Source organism: Leptosomus discolor, chromosome 1 (assembly GCF_034619465.1).
Source record: "Leptosomus discolor isolate bLepDis1 chromosome 1, bLepDis1.hap2, whole genome shotgun sequence".
In the NCBI taxonomy this organism is placed as follows: Eukaryota; Metazoa; Chordata; class Aves; order Leptosomiformes; family Leptosomidae; genus Leptosomus; species Leptosomus discolor.
In genome coordinates this window covers 428,333-450,508 of record NC_141391.1, presented here as the reverse complement: position 1 = coordinate 450,508, position 22,176 = coordinate 428,333, and the positions used below count along the sequence as shown (strand labels likewise).

Sequence of the window (22,176 nt, the reverse complement as noted above, 5' to 3'; positions counted from 1 at the left end):
CACTGTGCTGGTGAGGCTCAGCTCTCCCACCCGAAGAGGACCATCTGCACAGCCTGATGGCCCAGAGATGCACATTTGATTCCTGCTTTCCCAACAGCGGAGGTGCTTCGGTCGAGCCCCTTCCCCTGGGCTGCTCCATTCCCCAGCTGCAAAGGAAGGAGCACTGCTGAGATGCTTCCTCTGTGCAGAGCCGTTAGAGCTGCTCATGCAGCACTGCTAGGACTAGGCAGTGTCATTCCAGCACGAGGCTTGCCATGGTGCTCGTCTAGCCTGCGTCCAGGGCTCACCTCTAACCCCACTGTGGGGTCAAATGGGCTGTTGGTTGTCATAACTGTGCTCTTGCTTCACACCAGAGAGGTGCCACCTCACTTGGAAAGCCTGGCACACTGGCCCTGCAACACCAGCACCACATCCAGCCCCCTGACTGTACCTCGAATTGCAGATTAAGGCCGACAGGACCACCCGGGTGCTGGCTGCAGTGCACGGCCAGGGAGCAGGACACGCTCCACATCACCGCTGGGACACGGCTACGGCACAGGGTAGGAGAGGATGAACAGAACAGTTAAGGCATTCACAGACACTGGGGCAAAAACGTGTTGCTGATGCCCACGGCCACTGTGCAAGCGTTTGGTGGTTTGGGACCCAGAGGCACAAACGCACGGACAGACAGCGCGTGTGCCGCTGGATGCACCCGCAGCCGCTTCGTTAATGCCGTGCCCGCCCGTGCCTCGGGTGCGGGACCCCTTTTCCCTTTGGTGGCCACTTCCAATGGTTTGAACGGCACTTGTGGGCGGACTGGAACAAGACATTGGGAACTGTCTTACCTCCTGCAGTCCCGCTGAAGTGCCCGTTTGCTGACTGAAAGGAGAAGGACGTGCTGCAGGAAAGCTGGGCTGGTTTCTGGGGGTTTTTTTCTTTTTCTCTTCTCTCAGCACAGGGTGTTCTCAGCACTGCCAGTGGGGCTGGATCCTTTGCCTGTCAGACAGGCTGTCTGTGTAGGATAGCGGGGTCATAAGTGCAAATCCCTGCTTTGCCAGGATAAAGGCAGAAAATTTATTCCTGAATCATGCAAAACAAGGATTTCATCGTTCTGAGACACCGACATGTCTGTCCTTGTTGCTTTTAAGGGTATTCCTGAAAAAGCACTGCTGAAACTGATGCACTTATGCAGAATCCTTCCATTCCAGTGAAAAAACATTCTTCCATCAAGCCAATCTGAGTAAAAAAAAGTTCTGATCGGTCCAGTTTAAAAGCTGCCCTCGTCCTCTCCTCTTGGGATCAGACGCATTTTAGATACTGTATTCTGATCAAAATGCACAAGAGTAATGGTTAGAGCATTTTCATTGCTGGTTCAGAAAGTGCTTTTGATCAACCTCTTAAAAATACGTCAGTGCTAAAATTTGAAGGGACAAATTTCTGCCTAATCTAAGATGGCTTCAGTGAATCTCTACAAATTTATACCCTTGCGTGCACCACAGGTCAGGAGGTTTAGGGCCAGAGGAGCCCTTGCTTGGCCTTCTGCACAGAATAGGTCATAAATCCCCCCCTCCCCGACAGCTATTTCAGCAAGCTGAGAGGTACTAGGTGGGCTGGGACTTGCCCATAACTGGTTTAGAGGCCAGTATCCTCAGATGTCCCCCTGGAGCCACGGATGCGAGGGGCTCCCCAGCACCACTTTGTGCACAGAGGTCCAGGACCAGCCCCACCGGGCAGGCGAGAAAGGGCAGCAGAAAGCAGGCTGGTGCCTTTTGGAGAGACCCCAAATAGCCAGGAAAAGCAGCCTCCCCTTCGGCCAGCCTGACTGCCTTTCTGGAGTGTGATGGTCCCGGCAGCCCAGAGCCCACCTTCCCCCTCTCGTGCCCCTTGCTTCCTCCCTCCCACCCCACAGGCAGCCGCAGAGACACAGGAGCACACTAAAAAGTCCAGAAAATGTGGGGGTTTTATTGACTGTTACAGACACATCTGCCTCCGGAGGGTTTAATGGTACTTGTAGGCCAGAGCATGGGCCACCACGCTGACCAGCTTCTGCCAAGTGGCCTGGCAGGCAGGGGTGAAGTCCTTGGTGAAGTGTGCGGCCAGCACGATGATGAGGATGTTCCCCAGGAGCTGGAGAGGAGAAGGAAAGAGATCAGGTCAGGACGGTGCTGAGCACCCCTTCGCCCTGCGCAGGACCCATGGGCTGGAGGGAACCCAGCTCTCTGGTGGGTCCTGGAGGCTGTGACCCAAAGGAAGCTTTTTTAGCTGAATTCTCTGTGCAGGAAAATAGTCCTGTGCTGACCATATGCACCAGTATCCACCTGCTCTGTCTCTGCTTCTTCTCACAGCTGCTTTTTCCAGCCTCTAGACATCATTTCCAAACATTTTCTATCTTTTTTCCTTTCTTTTTTTTTCTGCTGTGAAACCCCATGCCTACTTGAGCAGAGGGTTAGGGTCAGTGCGAGGTCTGCCTGCTACATGCCCAAAGTCAGGCTTAAACAGAGACTGAGAGGCCATCGGCCACATCCAGCCCTCTCAATCCCTTCCAGCCTGACCTGCTCCCTCTCTTCACTCACAGTGACTTCTCACCCCACTGCACCCTGATCTCTTTTGCTTCATTCCTCTCCTGCTCTCCTCCCTCATCCCCTGACCTCGTCCCCACGCTCAGACCTGTCCTCTCTGTCTCTAATCCCAGTCTGCATCTCTTCCCATCAGTGTCCAGCCCCTGATCATCCCACACTTGCTTTTCCCTCTACTCCCATGTCTGCCAGCCTTGGAAAAAGGGGGGACAAAGCGGTCCCCATCCTGGGGGCCAGGAGGTGCTGGGGAGAGGCTGCCCATAGCACCGACACAGTGGGACGTCCCTCCATGCCCTCCACCCTCAGCCCCACTTGGCCTCCTGGAATCCTTCTCCCGCTTTTCTCAAGCCATGCCTGCAAAAGCCTCCAGGCTTTCAGAGCATCTCCCTATGTTTGTCCCCAAACCCCTCACAGCCTGGAGCCTGACATTTCCCAGGCATTCACAAAAGCCCAACCTTCCCCTCTGCCTCAATTTCCATCCAAGACACCCAGCCTCTTTCTACTTGGTAACTAAAACATATGTTATTTATGCTTGTTCGAAACCCTCCAGGCAGTGAGATACTCTGCAGGATGGAGGGAGAGAGGGTCACAGCCCGAGTGCAGCTCACCCTGAAGTTCTCGGGGTCCACGTGCAGCTTCTCGCAGTGCAGCTCGGACAGCTTGGCGTAGGTCGCCTTGAGGTTTTCCAGGTTCTTGACGGCTTCCCCGAAGGAGGTGAGCACTTTCTTGCCGTGAGCGCGGACCTTGGGGTTGCCCACGATGGCAGTGGGGCTGGAGAGGTTCCCGAAGTTATCAAAGAACCTCTGGGTCCAGGGGTAGACGATCAGCAGCCTGGGGAGAGACAGAGGGACACGAGCAGACACAGGGACACTGTTAATGCTCCCAAATTCAATTGCCACATTTTCTCTGTCCGGGCTGACAGAGTTGAGCAGGTGCCCGGGAGCTGGACCTACCTGGCCAGGGCCTCGGCACCGCATTCCTCCACATTGACCTTGCTCCAGACGCTGGCGATGAGCTGCTTCTCCTCGGCTGTCCAGTGCACCATGGTGGCGGGCGGCTTTGCTCAGAGCTGCAGGACACAGACCCCGTAGCTGAGCTGCAGACCCCACGGAGGCATTTATCCACTGCCGGCAGCTCCTCCCCGTGCGGCGCTGCGGGGTCATTGGCTGGGGCCAGGGTGGGGGTCCCCACCAGCAGTGGGTCAGTCTGCCCGTGGGGTGGTCAGTCTGCAGTGAGGTGTGGCCTTCAAGGAAAAAAAACCTGTGACTTGCTTAACAGGCGGGCTCAGGACACAGAACCCTCTTATCTCCCTCTCCTTCCTCCCGTGGCTGCCTGCTCACCAGAGGCATGCCCGTGCCACCCCATGCCCTGCAGCCTGCAGCGGGCGCTGACCCATGTGCGGGGTGCTTTGCAACAGCTTCATGCTGTCAGCACCCAACCTTTGAGTCCTCCGCAGGATTTACAGGCTCTCTAAGCTTGAGGGGTATTTCTCTGATCAGATAAATGACCTGGTTTATGAACTTAGGCACTTCACAGACCCCTTATGCCCAGGAGCACGCTCTTGGGGATGCTGTGCTGTTGCTCTTGGCCACGCTTCTGCAGCTCTGGGCACACAGACCTGCAGAGAAGCCCTTGTCCATTTTCCTAAGTGGGCAAAAACATGGAAAACACCAGCCTGGCAGTCCAGTTCCTCCACCCCTGAACTGTGTGCTGGAGATCCACAGATGTGCAGCCATGCTCGGTGTTAATGAAACAGAGGTCACCCCCTTGTGCGCCAGGTTTTGAGGAATACCTGTGTGGGACACAATGCCGAGGCAAGGCTGTGACTGGGGGCAGGCTCCTCTGCTCTTTTCCTGAGTGTACGGTACTAACAGGGCAGGCGCTTCACTGGTCCCTCCTTGCTGGGCAATTAAATGCCTTGCACAAGGAGAGCAGGACCCGCCATGTTAGACCAGCAACATCCATTCCCGCCAGTTCAGGGTCTGACCAAAGGCTTTTGTTTGACCCCGGGTGTCACCTCCCTGTTGAACTACATGGGTGCTTTCCTGGTTTTCAGGTTTCGGGTGAAGCCGTGCTCTCACGCTCAGAAAGGCGAAGCGGGGATGCAGGAGGTGCAGGGCACCCTGACAAGACCGTGGACTTCGGGTCTGTCTGTAGGCAGCCGAGGAGGTTTCACCCAGACCTCTGACCCATTCCAGTTACAGATTGATGCTGGCCCATCGATCTCATCGCAGCCACACTGATCAGTGGCACAAGCCCATCACTATGATCCAGCCAGGGTAGTTCACTTAGTCACATTTCAGCTCCTCACCACAGGGTCCTAGGAGGCATTTTTCATTTTTTAAAATTTCTGAACCCCAGGCGGGGCCCACAGGCCCCTTTCAGCAGCAAGCAAGCCACCGGAGCGGTCTGATAACGCAACGTGGAGCCGAGGCTGCTCGGCGCAGATAAAGGTATCGTGCAGGTGGCCGGCGCTCGCTCCGGTTCCTCACCTAAAGGGCAGACACGGGGTCACACGCCCTCGGTTCTTAAGGAGATCTGAAGACTTCAGAAGCTGTCGATTTTCAACAAGGCAGGGCTCAAAGGGATCAAATCAAATAGGTGCAACCCCAAATTCACAGGCAGATATTCCAGTCCTGCGAGTCAGCCAGCCCGTACAACCGAGCACAGAGCTGGCCAAGACAGCTGTACGCTCAGCTGGGGGATGACAATCAATGACCCAGCATGGCCTTCTCATTTAGTACTTCTCTCGTCCTCTGGTCTGCGTTTCCTGGCAGATCCGTGTTGAAAATAAAATCCAAGCTACGTCTGGGTCTATTATTAGCAATGTATTTGCCTCCTCTGTGATAGGAGTCTCATTTTCAGCTCTGAAAAGCTGAACTTTAAAAGACAAATGATAATGATGCTTTTCTGCATTTGACTCAGCAGCATGAAAAAGCTCAGGGAGAGGTGGCAGAGAGCAGGAGTAGTGTGAAGCTGGGACAAGCAGGACATCAAACACAGAAGCCCGGAGGAGAGCATTAACAGCAGTATTAATTTTTTTTTTTTTTAAATTTGGTTAATAAATGCTGGTTTTCTGGACTCTGCAGAAAAGCAGGCAGAGACACAACCTGTAGTGAGAAGCCTCAGTTCCTGGTCCCAGGCTTTGACCTGTTCAGGATCTGTTTTTGCTGGTGTGGCTGTGGGAGCAGGACCACTTCTTCACAGGATGGTTAACAATGGTCAGAAGGAGCTGAGGGGAAGGGGAAGGGGGAAGGCAGAGGAAAGAGAGGAGGAAGAGAGGCTGAAGTCTTTCCACCTTGTTCGGTGCTGGTTTTCTGTATTGATTCCTTTTAATGACTTGTTTTATACCCCCAGTAATTCTTTAAACTCTTTAAATCCCACGGGACAGGCACTCATAGAAAAGGAGCAACAGCAAGTGAACGAGCCAGCTCATCAGGTTAGCGTCCTATCGGAGACCCGCACCCTCTGAACGTGAGAGTCCATAACAGCAATGACCTTTTACGGGCACTCTGGGCTGTCAATTCATGTATGAGCTTCACCCCACTCCTTCCCCGCTGGTCCTTTCGGCTGTGTCCAGTCTAGCACGGGTGCCTTGGTTTAACCTGAAGGCCAGAGCAAACTTCCCACCACCCCGCTGCCAGTGCAGGTACCCTGTAAAGGGTCGCTCCAGAAATGGTGCTTGGGGCAAAAGGGGACTTCAGGCTGCTGTCCGGGTGAACCCCAAATTCGGGACCAGAGCAAAGCTTTACCGATTGCTCGCACCCCGTGAGGAAACCAGCAGAGCTGCTGCTCTCAACCCGTCCAGGATGTGGTCAATGACGCAGTCAGGGAAATGCGGAGCAGCAGCAGTTGAATCACCGTCGTTTATACTGTTTTCCCTGGCTGGGACTGCTTGGTCACTAGCCTGGACGTGAAAGCCAAAGAGAATTTCTGAAAACGCAGTTTTTTTCCTTAGGAGGGAAAGGGAGAATAGGAAAGACCACAAACAGAAGAGGTACAGCTGCACCACGGGGGAAGATTCGGAGCAGACTGGAGTTTTACAGCAGGCAGGCAGAGAGCTTGATGTTATTGCCACAAGGAGAGTTATCTAATTTAGCTGTGGCTCGTCGCCCCTGCTTTCAACACAAAGACATTTCAAATTGCTTCTATGCCGTAACAATAAACTAAAGAAAAAAATATAACCGCAGGTTAAATGAATGCTTCTCTGCCCCTAACCTGGGTCTCAGGATCCAGGTTTAACCCTTCTGTACACTTCAGGCCTGACTCCAAGAGCTGCTCTGACTGCTCTGGCCTGAATTTCAGGCCACATGACTTACTTATCATGCAAGCGTGGGCCTCGGCATTTTAATTGACGTGGAGACTTTTATTCTATTGCTTTAATTTTGCAGCTCTCCTGGGTCTGAAATTTGTGTCTCAGGCGACACTGTCAGGAGGTTGGGGGCTGGTTGCAACAGAAACACACAGAGAACCTCCAGGGTACAGCAAGAGATGTGACCTGACCCTCTTCATACACCCCTGTCCCTATATCCTTGTAAAGGGACTCAATGGCACATACCCAGCTTGAAAGCCAGTCCAGTGTCATAGGCTACAGTGGGGTTCAGAGCTGAGTGAAGTGGTGAGAGGCACATGGTCAGGCATAAGAGCCAGGATATTGGGGGGAAAAGCTAAAGATTTAATGAAACCACTTCTGAGTTATCCCTCAACACAAGAACTTGGGCAAAAGCCACCCAGAAACAGGCAAAAGCGGCTTTTTTATTCATGACAGCCTCATTTAAGGCAGTGTTTTTCCTGCCGATAACCCAGTTGGTGGTTTCCTCTCACCCCTCACCCTCGCTGGGGTTTTCATCGGCTCAGCACAAGAAGGACACAGGCTCCTGGCAAGAGGGTCCAGCCTGTGGCCTCCTACCAGAACCTCTGCCCTGGGCTGCAAAATGAGCCCATGTGAGCTCTGGGGCTGGAGGGGACACCCGAGTGGGGACAGGGACAGCTCGAGCAAGGGACGTGGTCAGTGCAGCACTTCCCAGGGCGCAGAGGGGAAGAGCAGCGGGGCGGGGGTCGAGGAAGCCAGGTGGGGTTTTCCAGCCGTGACCAGGCGTGTGATGAGTCTCCATCGCAGCACGGCTCACGCTTCGCTGCCGGACCGTGCTGCACCGTTGCAGCGGGGCTCCGCCTTGCTTTGCTGCGCTCAGGCAAGGTGCAGCATCCCCGGCCACGGCAGCGTAGCGCAACACCCAACTATCAGCCCGACAGAGGCTGGCTGGGACCCCAGCACCCTCCCCATGCCCAGCTCCCCCTCTATCACCCACGGGCAGCCCATCGCCGCCCACGCCCTGCCAGCCCCGCGCCAGATAGCTCCTCGCCACCCTCGCTGCGACCTGAGATAAACGCCAGCGCCCAGCCGTGCTCCAGATGCGGCAGCCTGTTTTCTGGTGCTGGATTTAGCAGAAATGGGCTGAATTATTAGTGGGGCTGGGGGCTGGCTCTGCTGCCTGCTGGCACACGGAACGCCGCACAGGCATACCTCCATCCACAGCTGCCGCCTTTTGCTCATCACACCGGCGTGCAGCCCTGGTTTCTATGGGGTAAATCAAGTTTTCCTATCGTTTTTTCTCTCAAGGCAGGTAAGAGGTGTTACAGGACAGGTTTTCAGGGTCTCCTTCCTGCCTAGTGCCGAAAGGCAGCGTTCACACCAGAGCCAAGCGTGTACCAACACAGCTGATCAGGAGGATGGGAGCTGACTCTTGGTCACCAAGCCTTCCCCTTTGCTCCTCTGGCGATGTGGAGATCCCAAAACCTGTGTCCCCCAGGGCCCCTGGGCACTGCCAGGGCAAGAGGCGAGCAGAGGAAAGGGGTAGAAAAATCAGACCCACAGAAAAGGGGCCCTTCTGGGGTCTCCTGCCCATGCAGATGAAAAAGTTACTATAATACCACGGGATAACACAGTGCTATGAATTATAGTGCCCTGGTTAGGAAATCCACAGAGCAACAAAGCCCTCGGGCATTGATGCAGCCCTGAGTGTCACACTGCGTCCCTGCGCTCACACACCAACATCCCGCCGCGCGGCCGCTCTGCTGTCTCTTGCTGGCAATTCAGCTGAGCTGTGGCTAACCCAAAAGTCCTGATCCTTGGTGGTTTGCAGGATCCGTGCCGTGGATGGAGCTGGGGGCTGTCCTGGTGCCTTCTCCCTGCTGTGTCTCTGCACTCTGACAAGTCAGTGAGGAATTCCCCTGGACTCAGCTTTTTTGCAAAAGCAGCTCTGCTGATGCACGGCCCAAACGCACAGTCGCCAGTTCAGGAGAGCAGAAAGTGGCCAGAAAGACCCATCACCCAGGGCTGGACCCTGGATGCTCTACAGGTGCAGGAAGGGAAGAGCCGCAGAGGCGAATGGGTGCTGGTGGTGGGGATCAGCCCACCGAGGAGAGAGGGTCTGGGCTTGCCTGCTGTGGGACAAGCTGGGGAGGGAAATCCCTGCGGGAGGGAGCCCAGCCACGCCAGGCAGGTTGGAGACCATCCTCAGGACCTTAGCCAAGAGGCATGAAACCCCTGCCCCTGAAAATCCTGGGGCTTTTGCAGTGCTCTCGAGGCACGCGTGGCTCCAAATCTCAAGAGCGGGCGCCAGCCGCCCCCTTCGCTTGGCTGCTAACGGCACCCGATGCTGCCTTCCTCCACCGCTGCCCCCAGCCCTTGCCCGTGCTCGTGCCTTGGGGAGCACTCCCACCCCTGAAAGGCAAGGCTGCTTGCCTCTGCTCCCCACGTCTTTCCTCACCTGTGGTCGCTGAGGGAGCCCAAGGCTCCTCAGACAGACTGAGATGAGTCTCGCTGCAGGAAGAGCAGAGGAACCCGCTGCTCCGGGAAGATGCTTGGTTGGGCACGTGGGCACAAGTGCGATGTGGACGGCAGGTTACCCTCCACACATTCAAACCCCAGGGACTTCAGAGTGAGGGCAAACGGCCTCACTTTTACCCTAACAAGGCTCCGGCATCCTTTTCTGTAAGGAGCAGGCCAGCTCCAAGGGATCTAGCCAGTCCTCCCAGCGCTACACCTGCTACAGGTCTAGCTGGCTCTGCCTCTCATTGCTTTGCGGAAGGCTCCCTGAATGACAGACCACCCCCAAAAATCCCCCAGCACTGGATGGGAACTATGAGAGCTGTGTCCCAGACCTTACAGTCCCTGGGCACTTGGTAATGAAAGATGTCCCTGTGATCAAGGGAGGCTCCTATGGGACCGAGAAGCGCACTGCTGAGCTCAGACAAGGACTTCTCTCCTCCTGTTTGTGGCATGGGACCAGCTGGCTCAGGAACACGTTTTCTGTGTGGGTTACATACCCCAATGCCTCTCAGGCAGTTAATGCTGGCGATGGACAGAGGTAGACCTGTTCCTGTGTTGGGACTCGGTTTTAGGAAGGCAGAAAGGGAGACCCGAGTCCAACCTGGCACCTGCTATTTATTCAGGCAGGAAAAGTGGCTCTGAAAATGGGGAGGCAATCCCTTTGCAGCCGCTGGGTAGCTGTTTGAGGGCTGCCTGCACCACGTACCCCCTCACATGGGAAAGCAGCCCCCTGCCCTGAGCGACGCACCGAAACTCTGGAGCCCCTCTCCAGCTGCCCCGCCAGAGGCCCTGGTGCTCAGCAGCTCATCCCAGCACCTCTGCAGTCCCAGGACTTGTGGGTGAATCAGGAACTGGCCCGAAGGTTGTTGTTAATTTTGCTCAGCTCTCCCCAGCACCAAGCCATCATCCCAGCATCGTGCACTGGGCAGAACCCCTTTCTCCCGGGGAGTCCCAGACAACAGCATTTCTGCGGGTCTGAGCTGAGACAGAGGTCAGGGAACATCCAACAGACCCTGTCTCACCCCAGCTCAGAGGGACACTTTATTTTGAGGGTCTGCTTCACACACCCAGGCAGAAAGGGACACCAGCATCGTCTGCCGAGCAGAGCCAGGCAGGGCGCTCACCCCCACGCCTGGGACTCCAGCAGGTTTTTCTGCAGCGGGACGTTTCAGCTATTTCTGCCGTATTGCCGTGGCGGGCTCCCCCATCACAAATTGAGTGCGATGAGTTGGCACCGGCCCCGGGCACCCAGGGCAGGGTGCTGAGTCACGGCAGCCTCTCCCAGCCCAGCTGCGGCGCGGGGCTGCGGCGGGGCGATAACGCCGCGGCACAAACAGGAGCCCGGCTGAGCCGAGATAAGGCAGCCCTTGGCCGAGGACCAGCGTTCCCATTTATGCTGCGTCAGAGTTCTGACGCGGCAGAAAATATTTCTGCTGAGGCAGTGTGGCAACCAGCTGAAAAATATTGAGCTTTTTTTAATTATTATTTTTCTCAGCAGAACCAGGAGGGAGAGGGTGGCCCTGCATTACCCAGGCAAGCAGAGCTCCTTGCAGGGAAACTGAGGCACTGAGCAGGACGGCGACACCAGAAGTGTCACGCAATGCCCACGGCAGGGCAGGATCCCCCTCAAGAAAGGGGGACGTTTGGTGTCCCATGCCCTGCTCCTACACCAGGGATACAGCAGGGTCTCGTTTTCCTTAGCCAGGCTTTCATTAGCATTCCTGCTGGGAATTGATGCCAGGCCAGTTTGGGTAATGCCCTCTCGACTGCACTGAGCACGACCCTGTGCCGGTGGGCGCTGAGCATGGCGTGCTCAGGGCGAGCTCTTGCGTGCGCCTGAACCCGGCCTTCTCCACCGGGATTGGGGAGCTTTTGGGTAAATGTGGTTTAGGGTGATCCATAGCACAAAACATCGTGTTCAGAGGCGTTAAGCTGTCCAGACTGAGCTCCCATGTGTCCTAACACACAAAACTCACCGGGGATCTCCTGTCGTCCCGGGAGCTGGTGTTTTGCACGAGCCCCTTCCAAACCAGCACACGAGGCAGGATTTGAAGGCACCATCACTGCCCTGGGAAGTGCCTTCTCCTTCGTGTCTGAACCGACAGCCCCCGTGCTGGTTCATTCGTAAGAGGAGCAACAGACCTGTGGGCTGATGCAAAGGAAACAAATCCTCTTTTCCCAGGCAGGGAAACTGAGCACGGGTTTAAGGAAGGGAGGGGGAAAGAAAAGCAAGGCTGGCCAAGCCACCCTGCAGGAGTCATCAGGGCAGACCCACCTTGTTCCCCCCCGGGACCCCCTGCCTGGCCCCGTGGTACCGCGCGAGTTGCGCTTGCGGCTCTGCCCAGGGAAAGGCGTGTCGCGGCTGCGGGGGCCCGGCACAGCACCGGACCCACCACCGCAGACCCAGTGCCCTGCACGGGTCCAGAGGCAGGTGCAATTTCGGAGGATGGCAAACCCGCTGTCGGGGTCCCCACGGGAGGGTTCCTGCTCCCTCTAGTGTCGGTGAAACCCCACAGCGTGACGGGGCCGAACCAGGGCGGGATGGGGTGAGAAGGGAAACTGAGGCACAGCCCTGGACACCCCGGTTGTGCTGCCAGCTTGCGAGCATTGGGCAGGGGATGCCTGGCGGCTGAACCACGCTCCTTTCAGTGTCTGGGATTTCCAGAGGAGGTGCCAGGATTCAGATGTCCCAAGCCCTTCCCCAGTTTGGGTGCTGATTTTTCCAGTGGGGCTGTGTTTGGTGCCAACTGCTGTTAATCTGAGTTTAATCCAAAACCACTCTCAGAAGCACAACCCAGGGTTGGTTCCCTGTGTGGTGAAGGGCACAGAAGCGCAGAGCAGAGAGGAGCTGGCGGGGGGAGGGAGGGAATGAGCTGCCCGCCCAGCTCCTCCAAATCTTGGCTGACCCCACTCTTTTCCGGAGGTGTTACCACCACAAAGCCGGAGCAGCAGCACGGCTGCTCCCCAGGGCTTTGCACTCTTGTGTGCACACCAGCAAGGTGCACGAAAGCCCCTCGCCTCCATCACCCCCACTGCAAGTCTCCAGCCTGCGGGTTCCATCCTCTCCTGGGGACAAAGAGACACCCCATGGAGGCCAGGGAAGGAATGGAGAGCCTTGCAGGGGGCTTGCTGCTCCCTGCACGCCCAGCGGACCATCCGGATGGGGGTCAATTTTGCTCCTGAGCTGACCTTAGTGTCAAGGGTTGAGGCTGGGCCGGCCACTGATGAATGACAGACGGTCTCTATTAAACCCTCTCCCCTCCCAGAAGGGACAGGGAGAGAGAACAAGGGAGAGAGACTTTATGGTTTGGAAAAGAAACTAAAACAGCTTTAATGAAACAGTAACAATAAAAGAAAATATAAGAAGAATAAGAAAATAATGAAATATATACAAATACATACAAAACCAGTACAGAACCAAACTCTCCCATCCTGATGACGATGTCACCACCAACACTGCAGGGCTGGCACTGGGGCAGTCCCAGTCTGGACTCGGCAGCAGACGGGATGCGGGAGCTGGATTCAGGAATGCACGGGTCGGGATAAACGACAGAAGGACAGACAGAGCCCTCCTCAGGTGTCGCCACCGAAGAAGAGAGCTTGACCCTGGGGACCCCTCAGCTTTGCACTGACCGTGCCGTCCGTGGGGTGGAACACTCTGTGGGTCAGGTTTGGGTCCCCTGGCCGGTTCGCTCCTCCCTGCAGGGGTGGCCTTTTTCATACTTTTCCCTCCCGCAGCCCAACACGGGTACAAGACTCAGCAATGACCTTGGTTGCTACAAGAACAAGTCCCAGCCAGGGCCTCTCTGCAGCCCATCCCTTGGTACAAACTATAAACATCAGGCCTTACACTGCTAGAAGCAGTCACTGTCTGGAAAAACATGCTGCTATTTCAGAAAGTGCAGTTGCTTAGAAAAGAATTAGCTGAAAAGTAAGAGCACTGAAACAGGATTAGTTCTGGTTTACCCAAACCAGAACGGATTTTAAGAAAAGGACCTTGGGCATTAGCACGAGGCAGGTGTGCCTGGCCAGCAGCCGAGCAGAAGGGTGAGGACGGTGTCTCCATCCTCTACCCTGCTCTGTTCTGCGCTGCTCCAGTGAACACCCCTCATCAGTTTAGAAAATCTCTCTGCCAGCAAACCCCCAGTTTTGTCGTCTCGCAGCTGATTCCCAGGGGGAGAGCCTCACCCTGTCTCCATCAAGAGCAAGGCAGCCGGACCGCTGCATCTTCTGGCTTTTCTGGGCCGGGACAAAGTCTCTTCCCACACCTGCTGGGTCTGAGGAGCTGCACAAGGACAGACTCTGGGTGAATTTCCCAGGTTCTTCCTTTTCCTCCTCTGTACCCTTTCCACCCTTTGTTCTGAGCCACTTGCAGCACTCAGGGACTCTCACATACACCTCTTTCAAATGGAAATTAGGCACACACAAGCATTTGAGAGGCTGATGTTTTCTCATTGCATGTTTGGGCCCAGAGGCAGCAAACCCATTTGGAGCTGGTCTGGACTGGGAAGGCGCTAACCTCACCTCCTTGCGCCTGGGTTTGCAGGAACTGGCTCAGCTCCGCTCTGCTGCGGAAAACCCCCGCTCCGCGGTGCCAGTTCACCCCCTGATAGAGGTGGGGTTGTGCTTGCAGAGGGTTCCTCTGCCTGCCACCCCCAGCCCTGCCTCTCGGCTGGAGTCACTGGGAGCAAGGCCCGCGCACTGGGATGAGGTCCCGGCTCCCTGCCGTAACCCGCTGCAGAAGGCAGCGGTGCCGCAGCCTGCAGGGTCTGTGCCTCTGCAGGGTCTGTGCCTCTGCAGGGTCTGTGCCTCTGCAGGGTCTGTGCCTCCGCTGGGCCAGGGCAGAGGGCAGGGGCTGCGGCGTGCGAAGCGGCGGCGGCGGCGAGCAAAATCCCCCCGACGGCCCCCGCTGACCGCGGGTTTTGGGTGTAGCTGTGGAAATCAAACCCCGGTGTCCAGAAAGGGGACGTGTCTGCTTATCCCAGTGACCTGCGACAGAACTCCGCAATCCCAGTGGATTGTGCAGCAGGTCTGTTTGGTGCAGCTCTGCAGCGCTGGGTGCAGCGAGGGTCCGGTGCCCCAAGGATGCTGCGCCCCGAGCCGCGCTAATTGCCTCCTATTTAACGCAACAAAACTTACATATTTACGTATTTATCACTCTGTCCCGCTTCGGATGTAAATTAGATCTCCTCCCCCTTGCGCAGGCACAGTCTTCCCCTTCGGGGGGGCTTTTGGTGGTCTTGGGGAGGAAGTGAGAGTTCCTCGAGAGTCTTCATCAGGATTGTCCTTTTGAACCCGTCCTCCAGAGTGCGCAGTTCAGGCACAGCTGGGCAGTGTCTCCTCCCGCGACCACAGCTCAAGGTAACATCCCCCTCCTCAAGGCGACATCCCCCTCCGTGGTCACGGTCTGTGGCACAAAGACAATTCCTCCCCCCTCCCCATCTCACCTAAAACAATGAAGCAGGTCTTCGAGTGATCAAGACCCGACTTAAACTCTGCCAAGGGCAGGGGGTTACACTCGCGTTTACCAAACACAAGGCTAGCTAGCTAATATTGCAGAGACTAAAGCATATCACATATTTCAAAAAGAATATTTTCAGATATTTTCTACTTTCCCATACCACCAGTTCCCTCTGAAAATAAGGTGCCTGCCACTGCTCCTGGGCCCCCGTCCCAGGCAGGACCCGCTGCCATCAGCCTCGTGGGCTCAGGGAGCTCCAGGCTGCTGAGCCTGGCGGCTGCTGCCTCCAGCCCGGCTGGTTCCCCGCCGTCAGCCGGCGGGTTCGTGGTGCCTGCGGTTACAAACCTCCATCAAAACGACTGCGCGAACGCAAACGGTTTGGGTCTTTAAATTAACATTTCCCTAATGCAATTTCTCCTTGCAATAAAATTGCATTCACCATATCCCTGTGCATCATATTTTTCAGCACTGATTTACCGGTGGGGAAAGACAGACCCCAAAGAATACAGTAATAAATATAACTTCAGATACTGAAATCTGACCGTCTTCATCTACTCGGAGGCTCTTGAGCTAAAATGTTCAGTACTAAACATGCCATTTCTCCCCCCCCCCCCCCCAACAATGGCCATTAAAGCATTTTGTTCCCATCATTTCCTCTAGTCAGATGAAATCCTCCCAGGGCATTTATTTTATTATGTTGTTGTTGTCAAAACTCTTCATCCATCAGTGCACAAGTGCTGCAGTAAAATCCATTCCAAGATTTAGGAAGACCCCCCCTGAACCTTCTGCCTCTCCCAAGAACCTTTCCGAGGGCTGAGAGGAGATTTAAGTCATACCTAGACGCACTGCTGACCTTCCGAATTAAAGTATAATTGCGACACTGCAAGAGTGTCTGCCGTCACACAACGAGAGCACAGCAAGAGGTCTGTGAAGGGAAAACCCCCAAAGAGCTGATGGGGATGGAGGCGGATGTCCCGGAGCGTCTCAATGTGTCACCCAGGCACGTGCTTGTGCCCTGGTCCCCGAGAACCATCTCACGGTGCTCGCTGGAATCCCATTTCTCTGTCACCGCTCCAGTGGCTGCACTCGGGGGCTCACGATGCTCCGCACCCCAAAGCACCCCAAAGGGAGGACTTGAAAGCAGGGTGAGTTAACCACAGGAGACTGGACTGACCCAGGGCAGCTGGAGGGAGCTGCGAGGTTCACGGAGGCATTTTGGGGACAGTCGTGGGGGTGATGCTGCTGAATCCAGGCTCATCTGTCCTCACCGGCCAGAGCAGTGCTGGGGTCCAGCACAAGCCTCCTTTGAATGGCTGTAAGGTGGGTGGCACAGATCAAGGGTGCACTGTCTCTTCCAACACATGAATTAGGAGCCCTCTGAAGAACTGTGTTCAGAACAAGCACAAAGCTGTGGCTCTAGATCTTCTTGCCGTTTTGTGTTACCAAAATTCAAATTCAAATGAACCTTTAGTGGAAGAAAAAGCCCTTCCTGAGCTATTATGTGTATATGAACAGGTTCTGGCTCAGGAATCCCTAGACCAAAAACTGCGGAGGGCTGGGAAGGTGCTTGAGCAATTACTAAGCACTCTTGCCCTGTTCTTACATTCTTCTCTTGATGTCTGCCTAAGGCCACTTTTGGGGACAGGACACAGGGCCATACAGCTCTGGTCTGCTCCAGAGACCGGGAACCTGCTGCAGGGTTTCCTTCCATAGCCGCAGAACTGAAGTGTGGCTGGGAACAACCTTGGGGACTCATCTACCCATCACCCTGCCACAGAGCAGGCGCTCCTTTACCCAAACCATCCCTGGCCTGGCTCTCCAGGGAGGTTGAGACCGGGAGGAGGAGGAGGGCATCTCTGGAAGATGTCCCCAGGGTGCATCCGCTGCCACCATCAGCAGGGACTGATCACACCGTGCAGAGCTGCACTGCATGCGAGGGTGGAACTGTGGGGGTTAACGCACATGCTCTGGGTGCTGAGAAACCAAGAGCCCTCCTGCTCCCAGGCCAGCCCTCCCCCACGGGGGGGATTGCTCAGGGTCTTCTATAAATCCTCCGCTGCTGCAAGCCCGGGCGGTCAGGAGCAGGCTGCAGGGAGCGGAGCTGGTGGGAAGCTCAGGGCGGTGAGTGGGCTCCTGGGTCCCCACTGCTCCCAGCTGCGGTCAGGACCCGCGACGCTTGCACCTGCAAACACCCCCGTCACCCTCCTGTGGGGCCAGCTCCTTTCAGCTACCCGAGGTGGGTGTCGCTCCAGGGAGCTGGGCTCTCTCCCCTTTCCTGAGGGCTGGCATGGAGATGGGAGAGCTCTCAGAGACCCCAAACTCTCGCGTTTCACTGCCTGCGGAGGGAAACAGGCAGCCCTGCATCCCTTCAGAGAGCTACTCTTTATGCTGGAGCAGGGTGCAGCCCCTCTTCCGCTCACAGCTTCGGGAGGGCACTCCTTCTCAGTGAAATCCTGGGGTGTATCTGTGGAATTTGTCATTTTCTGGAGTACCTCAAGCTGTAAGAGATAGAATGAGTCGTCCCTTAGCAAAGCAACCGAAAGGATTCACCCTTCTTTTGTGCTCAGGCTCTTCCTGACAGGCGGACATGTGAGAGCTTAGTATGGACCCGATCTCAAATTTGGGAGCGTCTTTTTTTCTACTGCGGTGCTGAAAAGGCACCCGGGCTGCTGAAGGGGAGTAGGAGTCTCCTCTTCCCTCCTGCCAGCACAGTCCCAGCTCACTCTCTGCCTGCTTAAAACCCTCGCCCCGGTGCATGCTGCGGTGGGGAGCATGCTGGTTTGTTGCATAAAATGAGACAAGGGAGCCCCCCAGTTCTTCATGCACGCAGCCGATGCAGCACCCGTCTAGCACAGTGTGTGTCAAGCGCAGTCAGGGCTCTGGAGGAAGAGACAGGGCACACCAGAAAGTGAAAAACTATTAAAAACAGTTCCTGTGCCCTCAGGGTGGAGGCTGAACTGGGAATTATGGCTGCTTTAACTGATGCTGTCAGATGTTGGTGTCTGAAGATAACTTTCTGCCGTAACTCCTCCTCCTTCCCCTCCATGTAATGTGGGGGATGATCTTCGATAAACTTCTCTGGAGAAAACTCCCACGTATTAAAGCCTGGGACTCTGTGCAAGCCCAGATTGATCCATGGAACATTCTGTCTTTGCAGTTATCCAAGGGTGCTGCTTTGGGCCAGAAACCTCCATATTGAGAGAGGGAAGGGCAAAGAGAGATGCTGTGGGTTAGAAGCCTTATGAATTTGAGGAAAGAATGGCAATATTTCTGCACTTTTCTAAACAGACAGATAGATTAGGTATTTTTAAATGTAATGGTTTTGCAGTTATTTAAGCAATTTCAAAAACTTTTCTAGACTTACAGGTGGATATTTCAGATAAAACCTCCATAACAGAACTCACTTAGCTGTCAAAAACAGTCCTTTCCAGAGCGGTTCCTTAAAAACCCTCATATACACTCCTTCATTCCCACTGCCTTCCTCCCTACTGCTGTCCACGGCATGTCCTTACGGGGTTGGGGGGGTGAAGACCTCTCTAGAAGATGTTAGAAAGCTGATGTGGATCACACTGACCCGACCTGGGGCTGTAGAGACCTTCGTGACCCTCACTGATACATGCTGAGGGTGGGTTTGCTTTGCTCCCTACAGCCCCTGAACGAGCACCCAAGGGAGCACGGGAACTCCTGTGGAAGTTGGTCCTTCAAAGAGAGACACGGGGACCAGAGCAGGGCACGCAGAGAGAAGCCTGCAAGTACCCTGGGGAGAGGACTCCAGAGATTAGAGCTCTCAAGTCCCATCCCCATCCTCCTTGGCAATACGAGGCAGCAGGAGTTTTCAGCAAAAAAACTTTCCATAAAAGCAGTTCCCTCTCTCCTGCCTGTATTTCTGGTGGGAGGATGTCCAGAGACGTCCTGCTTTCATACGATGTCCTTGCAATTTCCAGCTTACATTTGTCTGTGTAGAATTCACACACGTTGCTTTGTGAGCAACCACGATCCTTCAGCTTAAGGAAATCTTTTTCCCTACGTATGTTTGCAGATGGCCTGTGTTTTGTTGGTCTAAAAGGGCCAGGCTCTGCTGGTCTCCACTCCTAAGCAGGCTGCAGGCAGACCGGTATCTGATCCGTTATCAGCTCCTCTCCTTTCACCGGAGATCTCCAGCAAAAGCACGAAATCCAAGATAGGAGCTCACCACAGCCCTCTCTAACTGCAATGTCACTTCCCTCCCTCAATTTGCACTTACAAGTACTCATGGACCTCTCTTTTTTTCAAAAAACTTGTTCATTCTCCTGCTTTACCAGGCAGCCAGGACTAGGACCTGCCTGCACTGGGCGTACAACACAACACAACACGTGCTTTCTGCCTGTGAATGCGGCAGAGGGCGGCGGGTTCCTCAGCCTGTTGCAGTACAGCTCCTCGCAAGCTTTGCTGTAGCGCGGCTTTGCTGCTCTTGGCTCCCGGACTGTCCCTGTTTCTTATTACCTGTGCGTGCCTTGTGACCCTGATGGCTTTTGTTCCAGGGCAGCTGTTCAGAGAGGAGATGGAGCATCCTTGTTTCATCCTGACCGGGACCAACAGCAGCCAGCCCAGCACCCCATCGTTCTTTTTGGGTGGCTTTCCAGCATGGGAAACCACTCAGATGTGGTCTGCTGTTCCTCTCTGCTCTGCGTACCTCCTGGCGCTGCTGGAGAACTTGACTGTCCTTTCCATCATCAAGGTGGAGCGGAGCCTCCACTCACCCATGTATCTGCTCCTTGCTATGCTAGCTGTGGCTGACCTGGGCTTGTCAACGTCCACGTTCCCAACCATGCTGAGGATGCTGTGGCTGGAGGCCAGGGAGATCAGCTTTGGAGCCTGCCTTGCCCAAATGTTCTTCATCCACACCTTCGCAGAGATTGAGTCTGCTGTCATTCTGGCGATGGCCTTTGACCGATACGTGGCCATCTGCCACCCCCTACGATATTCCTCCATCCTCACCAACTCAGTGGCCACCAAGATAGGCGTGGCAATTGTCGTGAGGACAGCCCTTGTCCAGGTCCCACTCCCAGTCCTGCTGACTCGGCTGTGTTTCACCAGGGTCAGCAAGCTTTCCCATCCCTACTGCCTGCATCCAGACATCATCAAACATGCAGGCTTGGATACAAGGATCAACAGAGCCTATGACCTTTTTATGCTACTCTCCACACTAGGTTTGGACTTGCTTTTTGTCCTCCTGTCCTATCTTCTCATCCTTAAGGCCATCCTGAACATTGCAACTTGGAGGGAGCGTCTCAAAGCCCTCAACACCTGCATCTCACATATCTGTGCTGTCCTGCTCTTCTTTATCCCCATGATCTGCCTGTCCATGATGCACCGGTTTGGCAAACACGTGTCCCCCCGGGCCTATGCTTTCACGGCCAACCTCCACTTCCTTGCCCCACCCATCCTGAATCCTGTGGTTTACAGTGTGAAAACCAAAACGATCCGGAGGCAGATACTGAGGATGCTCTGCCAAAGAAGGTTCTGCAAGTCCAGGGTTGCCATTTGCCAGTAAAGCAAATACAATGGTCACTGCCTACGGTCTTATGCAGGGTCCAACCCCCAAGAAGGCCAGCGAGGAGAGGGGAATGTGCCAAACACTTCTGCTGGTGTAAGGACACGTGGCAAGTAAGGATACAAGGAAGGTAAAAGGTACACGGAAGGTAAAGGATATGTAGATACCTGCAGTGTAAGAACCATGGTAAGAATATCTGGTTAATGGCTCTTCAACATATAAATAGAGGCCAAAGACAGGAAAAATAACAAAGCATACCTAGATACACAAACCCAAGACCCCAAGAGGTCACGGAGACAATAACGCAGACCACAACCTTCAGGTCAGCAATTGGCGGCTGGAGGAGCCAGGAGGAAAGAGGTTCAAGCAGGACTGCTGAGAAGTGGGGAAGGAAAATATCATGGGTTCCCTGGGAAAGAGCAGACTCAGTGCTGGCTACTCGATGGGGCTTGTGCAAAACTTCATATGGGATGGTTTAAGGGGCTTCTGGGAATGTATCAAAAGTGCTGCGGCATGGTTAGAAGAAGGACAAAAGGCAAAGGAAAGGAGGGATCCAGGTAGGGATTGAGAAGGAACCAGTATGGGAAAACAGAGGGGGGCTGGTAAAGTGGCTGACCAAATGTAAACAAGTTGCTGGTCAATGCACTCTCCAGGCCATGCACCTGATCCCCACAGCCTGTCCTGTCTGCTCATTAAACTCACTTCTGGCTCTTTTCTGAGTGACCTTTTATTGTCTGCGTATGGGGGTGTGCGTGTGGGATTTGGGGACAAACTGGAAGCTTGACTAACCGTTGAATGGGAGGAGACCAGAACCTGGAAAGACCCAAGGCTGGAGCTGGAGAGTGGACAAAGAGGGCCCATGGCCTGGGCATGGATCTGGACAGGCTTCTGGTCTGCTCCAGGGTTCAAGAGACCCACGGACACAAGAGTGGCTGTGAACCAAGCGGGCAAGGGTCGTGTCCTGTCCTGAGCAGCCACCAAGGAGGAACGGGGCTGGGTCGTGCTGGTCACACCTACGTGAGCACTGCTGGTGCCGGTGTGGGTGCCGGGGCAGGCACGGCTCTCTGTGACGGTCCTGTCGGCCACCTGGGACTGTGTGTAGCCCCAGGGCGACCAGGCTGGTCACTGGCCATTCGGACTTGATCCATTATATGTGAGGTAGAGGATGAGGGTGATTAGGAGCAGAGGGGACGAGGTCTGGCAAGGTTCACCCTCCAGAGACCCAGCTGGACTGGCGTCCCAAACAGGGGGCTGGTAATAGAAGCAGCCCCCCAGGTCTGCAAGGAGAACCCTTGATACAAAGCAATGACTTTTGGACTCTCAGACATTAACCAAAAGTGTTGTCTTCTCTTTAAAACACCAGTGCTTTTGCCCCTGGGTTTTCCTTTGTTTCACCTGGAGCAGTTTGCCTGGGTTGGGCTACAGCACCAGATTTCCTGAAATAACTGTTGTTGCTGAATTAGCACGCACTGATTAATTAGTATGCTGTAGTTTCCACGAGGCACTGCAGCACAACGCCTCCTCAGACTGGCTCGTTTAAGCTTAGAAGATTGATTTCTTCCCACTTGAGGGGTTTCAAAAGGAGCCGTTCCCTTCCAGATGACCCAGAGGTGCAGGCACTGTATAAACCGACTGCCCTTGGATGGACATTTTAAAACAGTTTAAACATTTAAGAACTGGTTTTGTGTTTTCTGGCAGTGTTTTTTAGGGACTATGCACCCAGCACTGTAACAAGGAGGATCGGCACATCCTTGGGAGCATTGTTAACGGGAACTATAAATATTTTAAAAAGTGG

The 22,176-nt window shown here is 54.9% G+C and overlaps 2 protein-coding genes across 2 annotated transcripts; one reads left to right on the top strand and one right to left on the bottom strand.

The window, feature by feature from the left end:
- Positions 1–1,921: 1,921 nt before the first annotated feature.
- LOC104341060 (hemoglobin subunit rho) lies at positions 1,922–5,932 on the bottom strand. The gene is made up of 4 exons (XM_086475502.1): positions 5,666–5,932; positions 3,509–3,624; positions 3,164–3,386; positions 1,922–2,106 (listed from the first exon to the last, which is right to left on the bottom strand). Exons 2-4 carry the CDS (start codon positions 3,598–3,600, stop codon positions 1,978–1,980), a joined length of 444 nt encoding a protein of 147 aa, XP_086331628.1. The 5' UTR covers positions 3,601–3,624; positions 5,666–5,932; the 3' UTR covers positions 1,922–1,977.
- Positions 5,933–16,084: 10,152 nt separating this feature from the next.
- On the top strand, positions 16,085–20,381 carry LOC104343104 (olfactory receptor 51L1). The gene is made up of 3 exons (XM_009946897.2): positions 16,085–16,168; positions 18,498–18,600; positions 19,369–20,381. The coding sequence occupies exons 1-3, from the start codon at positions 16,085–16,087 to the stop codon at positions 20,379–20,381; spliced, it is 1,200 nt and encodes a 399-aa protein (XP_009945199.2).
- The last annotated feature ends 1,795 nt before the right edge of the window (positions 20,382–22,176 follow it).

Coding starts and splice junctions, on each gene's coding strand:
- LOC104341060 (XM_086475502.1), bottom strand. CDS start 3,600: ATGGTGCACTGGACAGCCGAGGAGAAGCAGCTCATCGCCAGCGTCTGG. Junction 3,387..3,508: donor GGTGCCGAGGCCCTGGCCAG/GTAGGTCCAGCT, acceptor GTCTCTCCCCAG/GCTGCTGATCGTCTACCCCT. Junction 2,107..3,163: donor TGGACCCCGAGAACTTCAGG/GTGAGCTGCACT, acceptor TCTCCTCTCCAG/CTCCTGGGGAACATCCTCAT.
- LOC104343104 (XM_009946897.2), top strand. CDS start 16,085: ATGCTGCTGAATCCAGGCTCATCTGTCCTCACCGGCCAGAGCAGTGCT. Junction 16,169..18,497: donor CTCCTTTGAATGGCTGTAAG/GTGGGTGGCACA, acceptor TGCTCCCTACAG/CCCCTGAACGAGCACCCAAG. Junction 18,601..19,368: donor ACGCAGAGAGAAGCCTGCAA/GTACCCTGGGGA, acceptor CTTTTGTTCCAG/GGCAGCTGTTCAGAGAGGAG.